This window comes from Fomitopsis serialis, assembly GCF_022376445.1.
Source record: "Fomitopsis serialis strain Sig1Antser10 chromosome Unknown B0H18scaffold_36, whole genome shotgun sequence".
NCBI lineage: Eukaryota > Fungi > Basidiomycota > Agaricomycetes > Polyporales > Fomitopsidaceae > Fomitopsis > Fomitopsis serialis.
In genome coordinates, this window is record NW_025954996.1 from 274,092 (window position 1) to 294,224 (window position 20,133).

General features: G+C 53.6%; 9 protein-coding genes across 9 annotated transcripts; 4 read left to right on the plus strand and 5 right to left on the minus strand.

The window, feature by feature from the left end:
* Positions 1-854: 854 nt before the first annotated feature.
* On the minus strand, positions 855-3,473 carry B0H18DRAFT_1009617 (P-loop containing nucleoside triphosphate hydrolase protein). The gene is made up of 12 exons (XM_048028871.1): positions 3,166-3,473; positions 3,078-3,131; positions 2,888-2,954; positions 2,589-2,759; positions 2,209-2,539; positions 2,080-2,112; positions 1,894-2,025; positions 1,786-1,873; positions 1,675-1,734; positions 1,347-1,620; positions 1,211-1,290; positions 855-1,155 (listed from the first exon to the last, which is right to left on the minus strand). Exons 1-12 carry the CDS (start codon positions 3,371-3,373, stop codon positions 1,058-1,060), a joined length of 1,596 nt encoding a protein of 531 aa, XP_047893076.1. The 5' UTR covers positions 3,374-3,473; the 3' UTR covers positions 855-1,057.
* B0H18DRAFT_1009620 (HIT-like domain-containing protein) lies at positions 3,474-5,270 on the plus strand. Its single transcript, XM_048028872.1, has 6 exons — positions 3,474-3,665; positions 3,724-4,148; positions 4,390-4,590; positions 4,623-4,703; positions 4,781-4,983; positions 5,038-5,270. Exons 1-6 carry the CDS (start codon positions 3,620-3,622, stop codon positions 5,195-5,197), a joined length of 1,116 nt encoding a protein of 371 aa, XP_047893077.1. The 5' UTR covers positions 3,474-3,619; the 3' UTR covers positions 5,198-5,270.
* A 338-nt stretch (positions 5,271-5,608) lies between these two features.
* On the minus strand, positions 5,609-8,683 carry B0H18DRAFT_1119512 (cytochrome P450; the record flags this gene model as incomplete). The annotated part of the gene is made up of 18 exons (XM_048033948.1): positions 5,609-5,651; positions 5,709-5,834; positions 5,886-5,967; positions 6,030-6,216; positions 6,267-6,280; positions 6,334-6,451; positions 6,503-6,618; positions 6,672-6,773; positions 6,810-6,820; positions 6,876-7,064; positions 7,124-7,256; positions 7,308-7,586; positions 7,639-7,673; positions 7,993-8,031; positions 8,089-8,220; positions 8,282-8,413; positions 8,474-8,555; positions 8,623-8,683. The coding sequence occupies 18 exons, from the start codon at positions 8,681-8,683 to the stop codon at positions 5,609-5,611; spliced, it is 1,881 nt and encodes a 626-aa protein (XP_047893078.1).
* An 87-nt stretch (positions 8,684-8,770) lies between these two features.
* On the minus strand, positions 8,771-9,819 carry B0H18DRAFT_383992 (cytochrome P450). Its single transcript, XM_048037860.1, has 5 exons — positions 9,485-9,819; positions 9,278-9,426; positions 9,116-9,231; positions 8,860-9,045; positions 8,771-8,804 (listed from the first exon to the last, which is right to left on the minus strand). The coding sequence occupies exons 1-4, from the start codon at positions 9,664-9,666 to the stop codon at positions 8,914-8,916; spliced, it is 579 nt and encodes a 192-aa protein (XP_047893079.1). The 5' UTR covers positions 9,667-9,819; the 3' UTR covers positions 8,771-8,804; positions 8,860-8,913.
* On the minus strand, positions 9,787-10,437 carry B0H18DRAFT_384056 (uncharacterized protein). Its single transcript, XM_048037861.1, has 3 exons — positions 10,412-10,437; positions 9,908-10,225; positions 9,787-9,828 (listed from the first exon to the last, which is right to left on the minus strand). Exon 2 carries the CDS (start codon positions 10,169-10,171, stop codon positions 9,974-9,976), a length of 198 nt encoding a protein of 65 aa, XP_047893080.1. The 5' UTR covers positions 10,172-10,225; positions 10,412-10,437; the 3' UTR covers positions 9,787-9,828; positions 9,908-9,973.
* A 628-nt stretch (positions 10,438-11,065) lies between these two features.
* B0H18DRAFT_955167 (uncharacterized protein) lies at positions 11,066-12,154 on the plus strand (the record flags this gene model as incomplete). The annotated part of the gene is made up of 6 exons (XM_048042333.1): positions 11,066-11,137; positions 11,199-11,341; positions 11,371-11,479; positions 11,540-11,590; positions 11,733-11,865; positions 12,066-12,154. The coding sequence occupies 6 exons, from the start codon at positions 11,066-11,068 to the stop codon at positions 12,152-12,154; spliced, it is 597 nt and encodes a 198-aa protein (XP_047893081.1).
* A 188-nt stretch (positions 12,155-12,342) lies between these two features.
* On the plus strand, positions 12,343-14,266 carry B0H18DRAFT_1094948 (cytochrome P450). The gene is made up of 8 exons (XM_048032397.1): positions 12,343-12,667; positions 12,724-12,856; positions 12,909-13,303; positions 13,354-13,469; positions 13,537-13,648; positions 13,702-13,715; positions 13,765-13,954; positions 14,011-14,266. The coding sequence occupies exons 1-8, from the start codon at positions 12,490-12,492 to the stop codon at positions 14,187-14,189; spliced, it is 1,317 nt and encodes a 438-aa protein (XP_047893082.1). The 5' UTR covers positions 12,343-12,489; the 3' UTR covers positions 14,190-14,266.
* An 830-nt stretch (positions 14,267-15,096) lies between these two features.
* On the minus strand, positions 15,097-17,398 carry B0H18DRAFT_933815 (cytochrome P450; the record flags this gene model as incomplete). Its single annotated transcript, XM_048041763.1, has 12 exons — positions 15,097-15,354; positions 15,413-15,544; positions 15,612-15,743; positions 15,804-15,885; positions 15,953-16,139; positions 16,188-16,201; positions 16,263-16,374; positions 16,434-16,549; positions 16,596-16,744; positions 16,797-16,985; positions 17,041-17,173; positions 17,224-17,398. 12 exons carry the CDS (start codon positions 17,396-17,398, stop codon positions 15,306-15,308), a joined length of 1,470 nt encoding a protein of 489 aa, XP_047893083.1. The 3' UTR covers positions 15,097-15,305.
* Positions 17,399-18,246: 848 nt separating this feature from the next.
* B0H18DRAFT_1009670 (NUDIX hydrolase domain-like protein) lies at positions 18,247-19,931 on the plus strand. The gene is made up of 7 exons (XM_048028873.1): positions 18,247-18,414; positions 18,470-18,518; positions 18,575-18,626; positions 18,681-18,786; positions 18,874-19,017; positions 19,047-19,222; positions 19,278-19,931. The coding sequence occupies exons 1-7, from the start codon at positions 18,359-18,361 to the stop codon at positions 19,451-19,453; spliced, it is 759 nt and encodes a 252-aa protein (XP_047893084.1). The 5' UTR covers positions 18,247-18,358; the 3' UTR covers positions 19,454-19,931.
* Positions 19,932-20,133: the final 202 nt, after the last annotated feature.

Sequence of the window (20,133 nt, forward strand, 5' to 3'; positions counted from 1 at the left end):
CAGCAGCCTGAGCCGGCTGTCGGTGAAAGGGACACGGCCTCGCTTGGTTGACTTGAGCCATACCGACGCACTGCACAATGAGTCAGCGTGAGCCGGAATTCGCAGACATGATTGAACGAGCAAAGGAGACCGCAGAAGCAAAGGCCCTTTGACTCCTACCAACCCGCACAAGTAGGGCCTACGCATGAATGAACCCGCACCGTCTCTGCGAGTGGTGCCTCGTGGGCACGCGCTGCCTCTGAGCAGCTCTTGTAAAACTTCGTCCGACAGATCAAATCTACACACTGTGCCCAATCAGCTGCCCACATTGCGGAGCCACGTAAGAACGCGAGTCTGAAGTACATACTACACGTTCAGATCCCTGGGAGTTGCCTTTGCCACTCAATTGTCAGGAATACAGCGACACGGCCGGCGGTTGCGGACTGTCATGCTTCCATGCCTTCCGCAACACGTGGAAATTGCGACTGCACTCATATCCGAGGCTCTTCCCCTCTATCGTGAGAATACGGTCCTCACTTCTGGGAATCGGGCCCGGGGTCAACACAGCCGAAAGGGGGGTGTGGGACTTGTCGGAAGTCCAAAACGCCGGAACTCAGTACGTCAAAGACGCGCACCATGTACTTGGAGGTTGATTGGGAACCTTCAGCTATAGCTCGTAGTAGCTGTTAGAGCCGAGCATGAATGCTACACTAGCCACTCACCATGAAACACAGCATCGGCCAACTTGCGATTCTCCATTATCGGCGGTTAGTGCGGGCGTACGGTCCAGGCATTCGGCAGGCAGCAGGTGGAATGGAGGCAGCCGGACGAGAAGGACAACTCAAGCGTCGGGAATCGACCCTTAAACATATGCACCTGTCGTCATCTCCGCGGCAGGGGGTTCATGGATAACGGTAGTAGTTCAAAGCGCCATTGGCCGTTTAACCAAGCCTCACTCGGTGTGCAGCTGTAGCCATCACCTCAGTTGAGTGATGCGCGAATATAGTCCAAAGCAGAAAGTACACTACTGGCACACCGATACACTCACACAACAGATAGAAATGCTAAAAGACACGCTTCAATACCCGCCTCTATCGTCGGATATCCGGTGGGAGGCCATCTGGCGCCTTTGAGTGTCCTCGAGTTTGGGACAGTTCGAGATACCATGTCCGAGACCTGGAAGCAAGGAACGATCAACAGGAAGAAGTACTGGGAGGCTGGACCGACTTACCTCCACACACTGGACAGCCTGTGAGCGAGGCACCCTGGCCGACCCGCGGATCTTCGATACTTTGCAGGAAGGGAGGAACTCTGTCGCAGTCGTGTAAGCATCGACATGCATAGATGGAACAAGGGTGACGACAAACTTTTGCCCCGCCTCCATGAGCAAGTACTTCAAATCGAGCAATGTTTGCTCCGGGGTGTTCATATTCACAAATGTGGTGGCAATACCCGTCTTTCCGCTACGGCCCGTACGTCCGATCTGGTGCACGTAGTCCTCGATCTCCTTCGGCATGGAGAAGATGATGACATGCTGAATGTCGTTGAAGTCAAGTCCCTTGGAGGCGACGCCCGACGCAACCATGACGTCCTTCTGGCCGGATTTGAAAGACTTGATCGCGTATTGTCGTTCCTCTTGCGCTGCAGTGACATGTGAGCATATGTATCGCGCATCGCTCTGACGAATCAACGTACACTTCGAACCATGGATAGCCACAGCTTCAATGCCTTTCAGTAGCAGGTACTCCTGAATGTCTACATCGTCTTGTCAGTCTCATGCAAGCCTACGTGAACCACAACGCCTACCGTCGACCTCGTTCTTATTCTCACTGAAGATGATGACCGGTGGAGGCGTCTTTTGCAAGCACTCCAAGAGATAGACCATCTTCGCCTCCTGTTTCACATATCCACGACTTGGAGCACGTCAAGATTCGCCGCACCCGCACGACCAACGTTCACAAGGATGGGCTTGACGAGCGATGATTGAGCAAAGTCTTGGATCTTCCGCGGCATCGTGGCCGAGAACAGGAGTGTCTGTCGTTGTCGCTGCAGGTACCCAGTCAGCTTCCATCGTCATACAGTACTTAGCCTGCGCCCAACCTTGAAGAAGCTCATGATGTTCCGCACATCATCCTCGAACCCAAGTCGATCATCCGATCAGCCTCGTCCATGCACAGATACCGACAGTTATCGAAGTAAAGCGCTTCTTCTCCAGCATGTCGATCAGACGCCCCGGCGTGGCCACGACGATGTGTATGCCCTTGCCAGTACATGGCTCTGGTCGCTCATCGAGATCCCGCCGATGCACAGCAGCGTGTTCAGCTGCGGGTACTTCCCACCGCCTTCGTGCGCCAACGCGTTGGTCCAGACAAGGACGTTTTCATATGTCTGTGTCGCGAGTTCGCGCGAAGGACAGAGGATGATGCCAACAGGACCTTCCCCGCGAACGAACGGTAGCTTCGTTTCTTCTTCGAGCGCGAACATGATCAGTGGCAGGCAGAAGGCGAGCGTCTTGCCGGAACCAGTGAAGGCGATGCCGATCATGTCGCGTCCTGCGAAGCTGTCAGAGAAGTCATTAACATGCGAACCTATGAGCGCGGTAGACGTACGCAGTGGGAATACCTTGCAGCTGGATCGGTGTGGGCGTGGTGATGCGTTTGGATTTGAGGAACTTCACGAGTGTTTCCGGCACCTTCATGTCCTGCGCAGTCACGATAAGTAGCGGAACGTACGTTGGATCGAGAGCCGTACAGTGAAGTTGTCGATGGGCGGGGGATATCCTCGCCGTCAACCAAATGTGGTGCTTTCACGCAGTCTCTGGTGCTCCTGCTCACTCCGCTCGCGAATGAACTTGGTGGGCGCCATCTGAAGCCTTGAGTTAATTGGTAGCGGTGAAAGGCGAGCTTACACGTACGATGTTGTCATCGGCTCCGTGTACAGGACACCTTTGGCCAACTCGAGGTCAGACGCAAGTTCTTTCGGCTTGCGATGGCCACCAAATCTCAGCATCTGCCTCTTTCACCTTCTCGCCTCGGTCTTCTTCGCGTCTGCATACGTGAGGTGAAAATCGGTAGGTCGTGAACTTACAACGGACGCACCTTCTACGGCCTTTTTCTCGTGCACCTCCTGCGCCTCCATCAGTAGTGTCCTCTCTTTCGCGCCAGTTCTCTCTCCTCTCCTCCTCACGTTCCTCATCCTCACGCTCGTCCAGCTCTTCCTGTCTGGCATTTGCTTTGCTCTTGTCCGTTCCCCATGAGGTAAGCTTTGCGAGCTTGGCCTGTCTCCGCTGAGCCACTGGCACGTAAGGCACGTAGCTGTCTTGGTCGTCTAGCTTGTACTCTGGCGAAGGCGAGCGTTGGCTACGGCGGCGCTTGGGAGCGGACTGTTCGGACATGGTGGATGGAGAGCAAGGATGGCGCGCGCGAAGCCCGAGTTTCTCGGAGACTTGGACCGCCGGGCCGTGCTGAGCCGGGCAGCCAGACCGTGTCTCCGGCCCCAGATTCAGGAGTCCTCAAAGTCCGGGATCATGATAAGTACGCTCCGGAGGACCGAATCTTCGACCATTCTTCGTTTGCTAGTCGACAACCATCATCTGCTCGCTGCTCGACACGACGACAACGACTAGTTCGCATCACCGAACATGGCTGAGACCGAGTTCGACCCGACTACTCATCCGCATCGTCGATGTACGTTTATTTTTCACCCTCTCTTTGCCCTCAGTTCAAGCAAATCGAACGCTGTCAGTGAACCCCCTCACGGGCGAGCACGTCCTTGTGTCGCCGCATCGCACCAAGCGACCCTGGCTGGGTCAAACGGAGCCGCCGCAGGCGCTGGATCTGCCTCAGTACGACCCGAAGTGCTACCTCTGTCCAGGCAACACCCGCGCGGGCGGGGCGAAGAATGAGGCTTACGAGCACACCACGGTCTTTGAGAACGACTACGCTGCGGTACTCCCACCGCCCGGACCGGCTGCGCCCCCTGCTCCGCACCCGCTGCTCACGACGGAGCCCGTCCAGGGCGGATGCGACGTCCTGTGCTTCCACCCGAGGCACGACCTGACCCTCGCACGCCTGCCTGTCCCCGATATCGAGCGCATCGTCGAGGAGTGGTGTGCGATCTACAGCAAGCGCGGTAGCCAAGAGGGCATCCAGTATGTCCAGATCTTCGAGGTACGTAGTTCCAGCCAAGTCCACATCCCTGGGCCCCGCACAAAAAGTGCGTGGTGTTCAGTGATCCAGACGCTGTGCCGCTCAGCCTGGGCCGCCGTAGCCAAGGGCGCGGCTGCCTGGCCCAGCCTGGCCGTCGATGACCGTTGCGTCCGGCGTGATATATACTCCGCCTATGTGGGGGCCTTACGATATGGACGCATTGTTTATCGTTCGCGCAGCTCATGGCTCCGGTCAATAACAGAACAAGGGGGCGATGATGGGATGCTCGAACCCGCATCCTCACGGACAGGTGTGGTCGCTCTCAGACGTGCCGTCGCTCCCCGGGACCGAGCTCGCGAGTCTCAAGCGCTACGCCCTCAGCAATGCCCCTTCGTCCTCGGCTCCCAAAGGCCCGGAAGGGAAGGCGTGTTTGTTATGCGAGTACGCACACTTCGAGGTCGGCGTGCGGAGAGCGAGGGCCGCGTCGTTGTCAAGAACGAGCACTGGGTCGCTCTCGTCCCGTGGTGGGCGGTCTGGCCATTCGAGATCATGCGTCAGTGCCTCCCACTCTCACCGGTACGAATCTGACTTATCAAAGTGCTCCCACACGCCCGTCACATACCGTCCATCACGGACCTCACGCCCGGGAGAAGACGGCCTTCGCGTCGATCCTCTCGCAGATCACGAAGCGCTACGACAACCTGTTCTCGTGCTCGTTCGCGTACTCGATGGGCATCCACCAGCGCCCCGTGCCTCGTAAGGCGGGCGACGGCGAGGATGTGGACGTCGCACATCTGCACCTGCACTTCAACCCGCCGCTCCTGCGTAGCGCGAGCGTGCGCAAGTTCCTCGTAGGGTAAGTCTGGCCTGCGTGTGAAGCCCTCCGCATGGATGATGACACGAGCTTCAGATTCGAGCTCATGGCGGAGCCGCAGCGCGACCTCACCCCGGAGCAGGCAGCTGGCCGTCTGCGTGGCTGCTCCGAAGTGCACTACCTGGATGTCGCGGAGAATGCCCCGAAGACTGCCGAGAACCCTACCTCGAAGGATGCGGACCCGACCAACAGCTGAGTGAGGTATAGACGAACGGAAGGATAGACGAATTGACGAAGTAGCAAGTGATGTACAAAGACAAATCGTAGAGTGTTCCGTTTGGTAACGCAGCCCGCAGAGCTAGGGTCTGAGCAGCCTTTTGTGCAAGGTGGGTAACTAAGGGTGTAGACGCATTCCGTCTCCTCGATTGGAATCCAGGAGACTGCACCTAACGGCTTCATTTAATGCCTCTTCACATAGGCCGGCGCGGAGAAATGTTGCACATGAAATCGGTGGGGTGGCTGATTTCGTCCTGCGTGAGCAGCACTGAACAAGGCAACTGAAGGGTGGACTGACCTAATTGCACCCCCATGATGCTCGATTGTCCTCCCTGTGCCATGGCAGGGACCGCGTCGCCAATGTCGAACGACGCAAGTACGGATGCGGCGACTATAAAGAGATGTCCTCCGCGAGTGTCTGTCCGGGGCAGACTCTAGCAGAGCGCATTTTACTCCTGCGAACACCACGCGAACTCGCTGATTGAACGTACCGTCTCCCGTACCCGAACGCAAATTCTCGAGGGTCGGGGTTGAGGGCTTCGTCGGTGTTATCGAGGTAACGTTCCGGGATGACTTTGTCGGGATTGGGGTAGAGCACGGGGTCATGGAGAACAGCCCTTGTACGGAGTGTTACTGATCGGACTTCATCTTTGTAAGAATCGCTTTACCAGCTATTCGCGAACACCATGGAACCGGCAGGGATGCGATAACCTGCATAGACGTCCTCCTGTCGAACCTTGTGTGGCAAGGCTAGCACAGAATCGAGTTCTATTAGGTATCGTTAACGCCAAACTAGCGCCGCAAATGCGCACCCAAGGGCAATACTGGGTTGCAGCGGTGCACCTCTTTCAGTACCGCTTCAAGGTACGGCAAGTCCTTGCGGTCGCTGCACTTCGGCAGCCTGTGGCTCACGACCGCATCCACTTCGGCTTGAGCCTTCCGTTGAATCTCGGGGTGCTGAGCCATCATGAGGAAGAAGGATAGCAGGGCAGAGGTTGTCTTCAATGGCGTGAGCTGGGGCTTTGACGAGGTGCTGTAAAAGGACTTACCGTGTCTGAGCCAGCTGTGAATTGACGCATATTCAGTCAGTTTGGAGGTCTGAATACCCGTTGGAACACTTGCCCGCATAGAACTGGGTTGACACTAGTCTGTAAAACTCATCGTCTTCAGGTGTACGCTTGCGATTGCTCGTCAGGTAGTCGACGATGAATGAGGGCCTAGCCTTTCCCTCTTGCTGGTCATGTCATGAATGATACAAATCTATGTCCCTGTCGAGACGGCTTACTACTTGCTCTTGGGCCACTTCGTACAACTTGTTCTGCAATCCGATGGTGGTTCGACGGACGTCCTCCGCAACATGCTTGAATGTTGCCCCTGGAAACCATTGCGGTACGTACTTCACTGCTCAATATCAACATCGCACGACATGCCACTTCATGGTATTGTGTACTCACAGAAGGGCAACACGTCCACCAGATATGCACCGGGCACGGTTATGTCACTGAATGCCCTCAGCGCTTTGTGGACCCACTGAACTAGAGGGTCTTCACAGCTGTCTACATTCAGTCCGTGAGTGATTCGAAGTACCGTACTGGCCATGAGCCTGAAGAGGATGTCATTGGACCAGGGCAGCTCGTTTATGTTATGGCCATACGTACCATTGGATATGAGTCTGAAGTTCAGACGGGGCGCGAGCCAGCCGTGATACGAACTCCACCGCTTTAGCCTCCTCAATCGCATGTAGATCCTCTGCTCTCCGGGTATTCAAGACACCCAGTATAAGTTTACGACCTTCTCTATGCTGCGGACCGTACGGCAGCAACGCGGTGTAATCTTGGAAGCCCGCCCTGTGTGGAACGTGAATCGGATGTGCGCATGACACAAAAAATACACAACGCATGCGTACAACTCTCCGGCCATGGGTATGACTGGGCGGTCAGAGTAGATGAGGTTCTTCTTGTTCAGAAGATCGAAGATGGCCTCACGGGAGCTCAGCACGATGAATGAGCTCCCGATGACTGAGAGGTGCATAACGGGGCCTGCAGGCATCTATGAGCACTGGCTTTAGGCTCCCGGAAGTGACTGCTCACCGTAGATTTTGGCCCACTCGGCAAACGCGAGCCAACTACGATCTGTGGGAATCTGCAATGCATTGCCTAGGAGAGGAATACCTCTAGGACCGGGAGGGAGTGGCAGCCGTCCGACGCCTCGACTGAATTTGTAGGCGATGAAGGCGGCGAGACAGAGTATGAGGGGCAGGAACATCGCGCCTTGACCAAGGGTATATGTTGGTAGCAAACCGTGGAGGTAAGTGCCAAATGTGCCAGCAGCATCAGCTCGCATAGACGGTGTCAATAGACAGGCAGCGCCTAACTTATGTATGTCAGGATGCCGGCCGTTCCGCCCCGTTGTTGTACGTACCATAGATAGCCGCCCTCCCACCTTCCGAGAAGTCCCTTGATGCTGTCCAAGTTTGCAACGGGTGATCCCTCCAGGCAACTTTAGGACAGGAAAGAATATACACAACCCGAGCTTGTTCGGAGAATCCCTTCAACGGAAGCTGTGGGCAGCAGGATGAAAAAAAATGCAACATGGGGCGAAGACACCGAGTCGGTCTGCAAAGACATGCTTGTCGACCGGCAACTCGTAATTTATCATGCAGTGAGCACTAGCAGGTCAAGACTCAAGGAATCCCACGTAAATTACAGCACCGAAAGGAATGATGAGCTCAAGAAGTGGAACTGTCCATCCGCCTCACCGTTCATTTACACAGACCGGCGAGGGATAATGGTGCATGTGAAGTCGTCCGGGTGACTGTGAAGATAACGCATGAGAGTCTATTATGCCCAGGTTCAGACTTGACAGACGGACCTTATCATACCACCGCCATATTTGATCGCCTCACCTTCCCGAGGGACGGCATCGCTGATGTTGAATGATGCGAGCACGGACGCCGCAACTATGAACAGGGTATCTTCAGCAAGCATCCGTCCGGGACAGACCCTGCAACGGGAGGAAGTGAGCGGGGAGTCGAGTTCAGTAGAACCACGCTTGGATTGCATACCGTCTCCCGTAGCCGAAGGCGAAGTCTCGAGGGTCTGGGTTCAAGTCGGGATGTTCGTCAGACTTGTCGAGATATCGCTCCGGGATGACTTCGTCGGGACGAGGATACAAGGTTGGATCGTGGAGCACAGCCCTTGTTTGCAACGTCATTGAGCAAGTCCTGATGGCAGAATGATAATGCTTAATTCCTTACCAAGTGTTTGCTATGACTGTGGAACCAGCGGGGATACGAAAGCCTGCATAGACGTCTTCACGGCGTACGTGATGCGGCAAGGCTTCAGAGCCGTGAGGATCAACACGTTGCCGACGACATCTGAATGAATGAGCAATGTCTGGACATACCTAAGGGTAGTACAGGGTTCCATCGATGGACCTCTTTGAGCACAGCTTCGAGGTAAGGCATGTCTTTACGGTCGCTGAATCTAGGTAGCGACCGCCAACGGAGGCGTCCACTTCGGCTTGCGCCCTTCGTTGGATTTCAGGATGTTGGGACATGATGAGGAAGAATGAGAGAAGCGACGAGACTGTCTGAGGGGGCGTACATAAGCCACCGGAAGCGAGAAACTCTAGATCACTCACTGTATCCGAGCCGGCTGCCGACGCAAGAACACCGACACTCAAATTAACGCTTGATTATCCTGTTGTGCACTTACCACCGAAGAACTGAGTGGACACTTGTTGGTACAGTTCATGCTCCTCAGGAGTAGGACTGTGATTATCTGCAAGTAAATCAGCCACGAACGAGTGCCTGGCTGTTCCGTAGTCCTGAAGATGTGATGAGTATCACATGTACATTTGTTTGATCTGTGGGGCGATCTAATCCGGCAGAACGTACCAGTTGGTCTCGTGCTGTCTTGTATAGCTTGCTTTCCAGCTTATGACCCCGATCACTGACTTCTCTCGCTATTCTCTTGAACGACGCTCCAGGAAACCACTCTGGTATGTGCCTCACTGCTCCCCGTAAATCAAAGTGCTTGTTAGAACGGGAAACACTCACAGAAGGGAAACCCGTCGACGAGATACGCGCCCGGTGCCGAGATTTCGCTGAAGTCATTCAGTGCCCTCTCAACTGCGCGAATGAATGGGTCATCGTAGCTGTCCGCGTTGATTCCGTAAGTAATCTGGAGTACAGTGCTTGCCACGAGCCTATGTTGTATGGATCAAGCTATCGTCACGCTGATCTTTCATTCAAACTTGAACGTACCAACGGATATGGGACCGGAGCTCGGATGGGCTACGGGCTAGCCTTGAGATAAAATCAGCCATCTGCGATTCTTCAATGATATGTAGTTCTGGTGCTTTGCGAGTGCTAATCGCCCCTAGAATCAGCTTTCGTCCTTCTCGATGACGCTGTCCGTACGGGGCCAACGCGGTGAATTGCTCCATACCGGCCCTGTATGATGTGAATGAATCAATTATCTTCAACGTCAGTCATGCGTTATCGTACAATACGCCCGCCATGGGGACCACCGGTCGATCCGAGTACATGAGCTCCTCTTCTCAAGAAGGTCGGAGATGGCCTCGCGGGAGCTCAACACGATGATTGAACTCGAGATAATGGAGACGTGCATGACAGGGCCTCGATACCTCCGTGAGCATGATATAGGTCGAAATAGTGGATATTCACCGTATATTTTGGCCCATTCCGCGAACGTGAGCCAACTACATTCTTTGGGAAGCTGGAGCGCATTGCCTAAGAGGGGATGCCTCTCGGGCCCGGAGGTACTGATAGTTGTCTTCTGTTTCTAATGCCGTAAATGCATGCAAGAAGGGAGACGAGGAATAGGATAACGAGATTGAACATTGCAGTGACTACTTGGCAGCAGCGAGAGTGTGGTTCGAAGAGCAAGGGTCTTGAAGGGAGCGTGAATAACGTCGGTTGCCAAGACATTTATAGCCGCTCAGAGAACCGCCCATTCAAATAAACTCGGCCGATTTCACTGAGCTGTCAACAGGACATGAGCGCCAGACTTCTGACTGATGCAAAATTCAGTCTCGCGAGCGGCGGCCCCACCGGGGCCACGACCAGTGATCACAAGTCCTGTACGGCGGCGTACGCCACCGTATCGAACAGCAATCCGGTGAGGGCCTCTGCGGCGTAAGATAAGACACAAGAAAGTCTACAAATCACCTCATTTGAAGACTACGGAGATTTCGGCGACGACAGTGACGGGCAGCTCGGACGTCTATCATTACATGATGTCCCTGAGACGCATGGGCGCGGCCGCAGCATCAACGTTACCGCGCTGCGGAGGGTCTCAGCCGTGAGCATCAAGTAAATGTCCTGAGGCGATACGCACAGGCGCAATGGCGATGGGAGGAAGAGCAGCCTACTATCGAATGGAAGTTGCCGCTGTTCCGAGTCGTAACCCTTGATGAAAGCCTACCAGACCAATAGCTAGCAGTGGAAACCACACGTCCATTTGGATTGGGCATTGGGAAGGAAGAGGGCGACATAGCTCATGGTAGTAATCAACCAACAGTCGGAGGTGTCGCAATTGCCAAATGCGTTCAGGGACGGGGCTCTTGCATCACAAGTACAAACAACCGCCACAGACGCGTAACCGTGACCGAGACGTTCAAGTTGTTTAAATAATCTACTTATGCTGCTACGCGTAGTACCAAAAGATCTTGTTGTTGCAAGCCTTAATCTCTCGTTTGCGTGCCTTGTGTGCGGGGAATACAATCAAGGGTCGCAGCCGCTCTGGAACTTGGTATAATTCAATCCTTGCCGGTTCGCTCAGTGACGCTCTCGCCGGCGGGCTGTGTGCGACCCTTCGCAGACATGTTTGTATTCAAGTTCTTGGGCAGCCCAGCTTTCGTAGTCCCGCAATCACGAAACTCTCGAACGCAGTGCGTGAGTACTTTGAAGATGTACTTGAACAAACAACACCGCCGTGGACATCGTAGGCACTTAGCCGCTTTCCTGTTTGCTTGCCTGGGATGTTCCGTGCTGTATGGACAGCTACTCTTCACTATTGGTCAACCCTGAGTATGCTCGCCTGCATATTCCTCGAGCTGATACTCTGACTGACAGCTACGGTTTCTTGTCTGGAGCATAGTAAGTCATATGCTCTTGCTCGTGCGCAGTACCAGAGCTAACCGGCACAACGATGAATCGAAGTCGTCTCACTCCACTCTATCTCCCAGCCGTCACGGCGCCCTGTCGCAGAAGAAACTCAGCTCGGGTGCAACTCGGGTGTGTCGGCGATCCATACCTCCTCCACCATTTGTCTTCAAAAGTTTCGTTCCTGACTAGAGCTCATTGATGAACAGGAGACGCCTCGGCATGTCACTACGACACATTTCGGTACGCTCATCGGCGGGCGCGCGTGGGAGGCAATGATGTCTGGGAGAAAGACCTCTTCTCTACGGTAACATGACTCATATATCGTGTCGCTCACCCTTGCGTCTTCCATCACATGTCATGCTCCTTGGAGCGATCGTAGCAGGTGTATGCTCGCGATGTGGGGGCGTGGGATGTCATTCACCCGAAAAACCAATGTTGGCATGGCCGGATTGGACGAATTCCGGGATACATACCACCTGACTCAAACCTGACTCGCAAGTACACGCATTGGTCGTGTGAGTTATGTTGGCCCACATCCCGCCGTCCGGCTGTACTAGTCACGAAGGTATGGAACCTTGACAATTTGCGAATAGCTTCTGACGTTGACTCCCGAATCACAAGGTGCCCCTCATGGAACCGAAGTACACGTATTAGCACGTACTCCTGGAATCCGCCATCTTACGTGAATATGCAACGTGGACAGCTTATTCGACAGTGTGTAAGCTTCGCTTCTCAGACGTCCGGGAGTACGAAGCACAATCGGAGGCAGGGGGTGCTAGGACTGCTGAAGATATCATTGCTTGAAGCTCCGGCTCTGCGAGACGGTGCGAGACTTTTTGATAGCCTCGTCCAAATGCGCGTGCCCTACTTGTGCCGTATAGATTTCTGATTCCAACCGCTGGCAGCTAGCAAATTCCCTAAAATTTTGCTCCCGCGAACCTTCTATTGAAACGCCGCGCTGACACCGTAACTTACTCGACTTGATGGACAATGTCAGTCGCAAACCTTAGGCAGTAGTCTCGTGTCCGAGTCACTGACCGATACCTTGGCTTCGAGGAACCTCTTATAACGTACGCATCGGTGCTCCCCGTTCTGTAATCGGACGCGGGTTCTCACTGTGCCCTTCTCAAATCAGCACGATGTATCTCTCAACCGTGGTGTGTTTGGCTTTGGCTGTAGTCTATTTACTGTGGAGAGTGGCTTCTCGCCACCGTCATCTCCCTCCCGGCCCATCTGGACTGCCCATCATCGGAAATGCCCTACAAATGCCGACGAGAAATGAATGGGTCGTCTTCGCGGATTTGGCGAAGAAACATGGTGAGTTTTGCTACCTACTCAACATGATGTTTGGTGTCGCTTACGATGAGACAAAGGCGACATTATGCATCTGTCGGCTCTCGGAAATTCAATCATACTTCTCACGTCTCGACAAGCTATCTCGGACCTGCTGGAGAAGAGAGGCCACATTTACTCTGACCGCCCCATCATGCCTATGGCGTCTGAGATGTGAGCTCGCGCGCTCATACTACACACCTTCAGGACTCATCCCAAGCGCCAGGATCGGATACTCTCGCTTCACCGTGTTGTGCCCCTATGGGACCATTCTCAAAGAAAGCCGCAAACTCATCGGCGGGACCATCAATGCCCGCAATGCCCCTCAATTGCAGCGTGTCATCGAAACGAAGATACCGCAACTCCTTTCGAGGCTTCTCGCCTCTCCGAGTGATTTTAGGCCTCATCTGCGATGGTATGGTCATCATCACCGCCACGAGTCCGCACCAGACTTACGGCCTATTGCATACAGTCTAGTTGCCAGTATCGTCTTGCAGATCACGCATGGTCGCGATATAAGCGACTCAAGCGACCCTCTGGTCCAGCTTGCAGAGCTAGTCAATGCGCAATTCTCAGCTACCGCAACTCCCGGCAAATTCCTCGTGGATGTTTTTCCGTTTCGTGAGTTCGCTATTCCCTGGGTAACTGTACTCAAACTCATGGGACATCAGTGCGATATGTACCAGAGTGGCTTCCCGGTACCGGTTTCAAGGTTTTGGCGAAGGAGGCCCGTCACAGTCTTGAGAGGCTTCTTGATGAGCCTTATCATGAAGTCAAGGAACAACTGGTAAGCTTTGCGATGGAGCATCACAGTGTGGATCGTACTAAAATTTATCTGGTTTGGTAAATGGCAGGCGCGTGGCACAGCGGTGCCATCCTTCACTTCAGACATCATTGAGAAGGATCCTAATCCGAGTCCGGAAGAGCTGTTCATAAACAAGATGACATCGACTCAATTCTATGTTGGTGCGTCATCCGTTTTACCGTAAATGTCTTGCAGCTGATATAATGTGATGTAGCGGGCGCTGACACGGTGCGTAAATTTCATGTGCATCGATGTTCTCGCTGACACATTCTGCTAGACTGTGTCCGCGCTCGAATCCATGTTCCTAGTTCTAGCGCTGTATCCGGAAGTTCAGCGGAAAGCACAGGCCGAGGTCGATGCGGCATTAGGGTCTAATCAGCTGCCGAAGTTCAGTGACCATGACAGCCTTCCGTATGTAACTGCGCTTGTCAAGGAAATACACCGGTGGAGGCCTGTGTTACCCCTAGGTAGAGTTCATGGCCTATGGGATTACAGACCAACAATTGCTCAACGACCCGTATAGCTCTTCCTCATATGGCCATGCAGGATGATACGTACGACGGCTACCATATCCCTAAGGCGCCACGATCATTGCAAATTCATGGTACGCCGGCGGACAACTGTAGTACGAATGCTGAGGATATGTCATGGACAGGGCAATTCTGCACGACTCGTCTATCTACCCGGATCCCTTCGAGGTGAAGCCAGAACGGTATCTTGATCGGAAGGAGGATATAAATCCCGACCCCGAAACATGGTCCTTTGGATACGGTAGAAGGTGGGCTGCGTTCATCATGTCCACATATGCTACCTCTGAATGCGCGTGCACTTGTTAGGGTATGCCCTGGACAGATCCTCGCAAATGACACGGTCTTCCTAGTCACAGCGTCTATTCTTGCCACGTTCAACATCACGAATGCCAGAACTCTTGACGGACATGCCATTGACAAGAATGTCGACTATGAGGGAGGGATAATTGCGTGAGTGCACAATGACAGACGCTCGGGCCAAGGCAGCAACACTAACCGAATACTTGATGTTAGCCATGCACCTCCATTCACCTGTACGATCACACCTCGCTCGGCAGACATGGATCAGTTCATCGCTACTAGTCTCAGTGAGCATGGCCAGAGTTGATGATCGAGTTACATTCGCATTGAATGCTGCCGTGAAAGTACCTTCTTGGACCCAGACCCGTACGGACGATAAGTCAGACATGTATGCAGTATCACGGGCTTTGCAAGCTTCGACCTATGTACATACCATAAATCGTAGCCGAAGCGTCGAACCCCAGAGCCCCAAGAACTGTCGGAAATTGTATCGGGCGGACCTTCCAGGCAACTTACGATCCGAGTATGGATACCAATATCAATCGACTACACTTATGGCAAGCGGTTGCGTCACAATAAGGACAATGGAGTAGCGCCGGATGCTCCGCTTGGCGCGTCGGAGGTTCTGGGCAGAGAAGTACACTGCAAAGTTGAGCGCGACCGGGTCGCACAGTGGCGTTCGTACATCCGCGACTCGTCGATTGAACTTGTGCAGGTCTCTCATTGAACTCGCTACATGAATTCGGTGGGCCGACCTCGTCAAGGGCACAATGATCATGATGACAAACGCCCATGGGAGAATCATGGACTGCTCGAGTGTGTGACATGAGCGGAAGCGACACGAGATCGGCCTGCAAATACAAGTCTTCTGTCGATGGTTCAAACCAGTCTTGCTTATGCAGTGAGGACTAGTAGGTCAAGATGACGTAGGACACAGCGTAAGACGACGTATTGAGCGCAGAAGGTATGTATGCGGTTCATCGTTCCTTTACACTACACGGCGAGGAGTAATGTTGCATGTGAATTCGTCGGGGTGACTGCGATGATAACGCATGAGAAACTGGCATGCCAGTAACTGAAACATGACCGACGGACCTTAGAACACCGCCGCGATACTCGATCGTTTCTCCCTCTAGAGGAACAGCGTCGCTGATGTTGAATGACGCGAGCACGGACGCCGCAACTATGAAAAGGGTGTCTTCGGCAAGCATCCGTCCGGGACAAACCCTACAACGGGAGGCGGTACAAGTGGGCGGGGAGTCGAGATTAGTAGAACCACGCCTGAATAACATACCGTCTTCCGTAGCCAAAGGCGAAATCTCGAGGGTCTGGGTTCAAGTCGGGGTGTTCGTCAGGTTTGCCGAGATATCGCTCTGGGATGACTTCGTCGGGACGAGGATACAAGGCTGGGTCGTGGAGCACAGCCCTTGTTTGCAACGTCATTGAGCAAGTCCTTACGGCGGAGTAACAATACATAATTCCTTACCATGTGTTTGCTATGACTGTGGAACCAGCGGGGATGCGAAAGCCCGCGTAAACGTCTTCACGGCGTACATGATGCGGCAAGGCTTCAGAGCCGCGAGTATCGACATGTTGTCAGCGACATCTGGATGAACCAGCGATGCCTGAACGTACCTAAGGGCACTACAGGGTTGCATCGATGGACCTCCTTGAGCACCGCTTCGAGGTAAGGCATGTCCTTACAGTCGCTACATTTGGGTAGTCGGTCGCCGACGATGGCATCCACTTCGGCTTGCGCCTTCCGTTGAATTTCAGGATGTTGAGCCATGATGAGGAAGAAAGAGAGAAGCGACGAGACTGTCTATAAAGGAGTGAGCCATCGGCAATGCAAGACCATTGACATGCCTACTGTGTCCGAGCCAGCTGCCGACGAAGCAACATCTTCAATCGGCATTCTTTCGTAGATTTACGCATCAAAGCTTACCACCGTAAAATTGAGCTGACACCTGCTGGTACAGATCCTCCTCTTCAGGTGTCGGGCTGGGATTGTATGCAAGTATATCTGCCACGAACGATGGCGTGGCTGCTCCATGGTCCTACGGTAATAGTGAACACCGTATGCGCAACCTTTTGTGCCCTTAGGCGGATGACATACCATTTGTTCTCGTGATACCTTGTATAAATTGACTACTAGCTGGGAAGCCCGTTCATTGGCCTCCCTTGCTATTCTTTTGAACGATGCCCCCGGAAACCACTCAGGTATATACTTCACTACTTCCCGTGAGCTAGAGGGCTTCAGATGAGCTAAAACACTTACAGAAAGGAAGTCCATCGACGAGGTATGCGCCGGGAGCCGTTACTTCACTGAAATCATTCAATACTATTTCGACTGCGCGAACATAGGCGTCATCATAGCTGTCCACGTTGATTCCGTAGGTGATCTGGAGTACGATGCTTGCAAGAAGCCTGTTGTGTCATCGTCAGGGCATTGCTGTGCGGAGCCTTTGTTTCAGCGTACCAACGGAGATGCGGTCGAAACTCGGATGGGTTCCGAGTTAGCCTTGACACAAAATCAGCCGCCTTCGCTTCTTGGATTGCATGTAGTTCTGGTGCTTTGCGGGCATTGACAGTACCGAGAATTAGCTTACGCCCTTCGCGATGCCGTTGTCCATACGGCAACATCGCGGTATATTTTCCGAAACCAGCCCTGTACGGTGCATGATCAGTTATAGTGTTCAAATGGCGGGCATGTACAGTCGCACAGTTCTCCAGCCATGGGAATAACGGGACGATCCGAATACATGGCGTTCTTCTTCTCAAGAAGGTCGGAGATGGCCTCACGGGAGCTCAATACGATGATTGAACTCGATATCACATGCACGTGCATGACAGGGCCTAAATGCATTCATGAGACAACAGTTTAAGTCGGAATAGCGCGTACTCACCGTATATTTTAGCCCATTCTGCGAACGCGAGCCAGCTACATTCTTTGGGAATCTGTAGTGCATTGCCTAAGAAGGGGAGACCTCTGGGGCCCGGAGGAGTTGAGGATTGCCTTCTGTTCCTACTGAATGTGTATACGAGAATGGAGATGAGACACAGGGCGATGAGGTCGAACATAGCAGTCAGCAGAGAATGTCCGGCTGGATCAGCAAGGGTGCACCAGGTCGTACGTCAGTTGCCAACACATTATAACCAGCTCGGAAGACCAGACACGTGGGCTAGGTCGGCTGCGCTGTCAACGCAGCGTGCATACCGCAACCGTCAACGTACGTCTCGCGAAGTTGGTGCAGGGTTCCGAAGTCTCATGAACGGCGGCTCCACTGAGCCCATGCCTTTGCGCCGGCGTTATCATTCTAATGACACATCCCCGAACTGTAAGTCGCTGTCATCGCCAGCAGTTCCACGAAAATTCAGATCATGTGAACGTACAAGAGATAAGATGCACGCACAAGGCAATGCGCTGCCTACACTTTGCGCCACAGCGCCTTCTTCAGGATGTTGTTCGCTAGTGCCCGCGGCGGCCGACCGTGGCGACCCACGGGCGCTGCTATCAATATCACCACTCTAAGTATTACGAAGGTTTCATTATTTGTCAGCATCGACTCTGATGATTGCAGACGCGATACGCACCAGGCACGATTGTGAGAGGAGGAAGAGGAACGTATCGAACGGAAGTCGGTCACGGTGTTCTCCGAAGCCAACAAGGCCTCTTGGGCAATGATGCCCCGCTAAAACAGTAATCACAGCCAGCGTACTTTCTAGATGTATTATTGCGGGAAAAAATAGGGCGACACGAGGAGCTCGTGGTAAAAACGTAAGTAGTAGTTCAACAAGTTGAACACTAAGTTAAGGTTGCTCGATATTGCCAAATATGGACAGGGACGGGGCTCTTGCCACACAGATGCAAACAACCGCCACCAGCGCGTAACGTCATGCTTGCCAGCCTGGGCTTGCATGTTCCGCCACCGGCAGCTGATCTCAGCCACCCGTCTCGGCTTTGCACATCAACCACCATCTCTACTCATCAAGAATACCAGACTATCATACTCTACCTTTCTATACTCGTCCCACCCACACATGCCTCAAAGTCCCAAGATATTGTCGAAGGAGGACTTGCCAACGTCCGAGGCGAAGTAAGCCATACCATTCACGGGCAATCATAGCACAGTACGATGCCTGTACTCGCAGATGGGTAGCCCTGAAGAAACTCTACTGGAGCGACCAGGAAGGCAAACAAGTAGGCCAAACCGAGATGCATTTCTGTGTACACGGCTTCACATAGTCGCATACTAGAGAACATGGGAATGCGCTGAGCGGACGACTAGAGGCTCGTCTGGAATTGATGGTAACGCCTCATCCGTCTCATCTATATGACACGTCTCAAACTATACATTCTCAGCGGTCGCCATCCTTGCGATACTGCGCTCGGAGAGCAATGCGTTCCAGCCGTCAACCGTGATCATAGAACAGTATCGTCCACCGGTAGACAAATACGTCATTGGCAAGTGTTTGTGACTCTCCCATGAGTACTTTTCTCACTGCCGCTCTGTCAAACTACAGAATTACCCGCAGGTGACCGACGTAGTTCGTAGATGTAGAGACGTTCTAATCGTACGCGTAGGTTTAATCGACGAGGGTGAGACAGCCGAAGAGGCTGCGATCCGTGAACTTCAAGAGGAGACAGGCTTCAAGGCGTCCAAGGTCCTCGACTCGTCGCCCTGCAAGTTTGGACCCTGGTGCGTCTCACGACATCACATGTTGTCAGGTTCGCGCATGATGGGAACGGTCTTACTGCAGGCATGACAACCGCCAACATGAAGCTCGTCGCAGTGGACGTTCCTTTCCCGGACAAGCTCGAGCAGTCGGCGCAGAAGCTAGAGCCGGGTGAGTACATCACAGCGAGGATCGTCGAGCTCGCAAAATTGGCGGATGAGCTGAAAGGTGCGTCTGACTTGTTGATCGGTGGTGCGAGCCCATGTAACTCGCTACTTCGCAGAGTACGAGAAGAAGGTTTGGATGTGCGTCACGGCTCACGCTCATTGTCGCTCACTTTCGCTTTACATCAAGGGCTTTGTCGTCGACGCGCGGCTGTCGCACTTCGCGATCGGTATCGAGATGGCGAGAGACTCAGGCAGTCGAAGCTGTGATACGGAGGTTTCTCGTTACAATTGAAAGCAGGACAAGATACACACATCGTCATAACGTACAATACACCGCAATAGCGCAAGCAGGAGTGCCCTTCCAAGATCTTGCAACACAAGGGAACACGCTCCGGACGTACTCCCTTGACTTACCCGCGTTCCGTGCTATCACAGCAAGGCTGCTGCCTCGTCCACAAGCTGATCGAAGGACACCGTGCTGCCTTGCAGTGCCTGCACGCGTACTCATACGCCTTCTCCCACAGACCTGCCCATATGTCCATCTGATCGGCCGCCTTCGTCTTCAGGTATGCAATTGCTATGGCTGTCGCCCAGATCTGTTCGCTCTGCGGTTGCGACTGAATCGAGACGGGCGCTGTGTCTACGACGGTCCCCGATATAACCTTGTCGCCAAACACTAGCTTCCGGAGTGCGTCATTCAGCTGGAAGGATCCGTCGAACGATTGTAGTCGGGCGATAGCCGTGGTGGGATCGTCCGGGAAAGTCGACTCGAGTGTGCTGCCCTTGGAGCTACGATGAGATGCACGAGCCAAAATATCCTACAAGTATCGCTGTGCGTCAGCACCCATGATCGCCTAACAGCCGGACAGCTTACAGCGTCCTTTTGGACTCGCTCTCTTTCCCGCTCCCTGGTTACGCCAAAGTCCACGGGCCGGGGTCTTGACGGCACACTCGCCATCATCTGCTGCATGC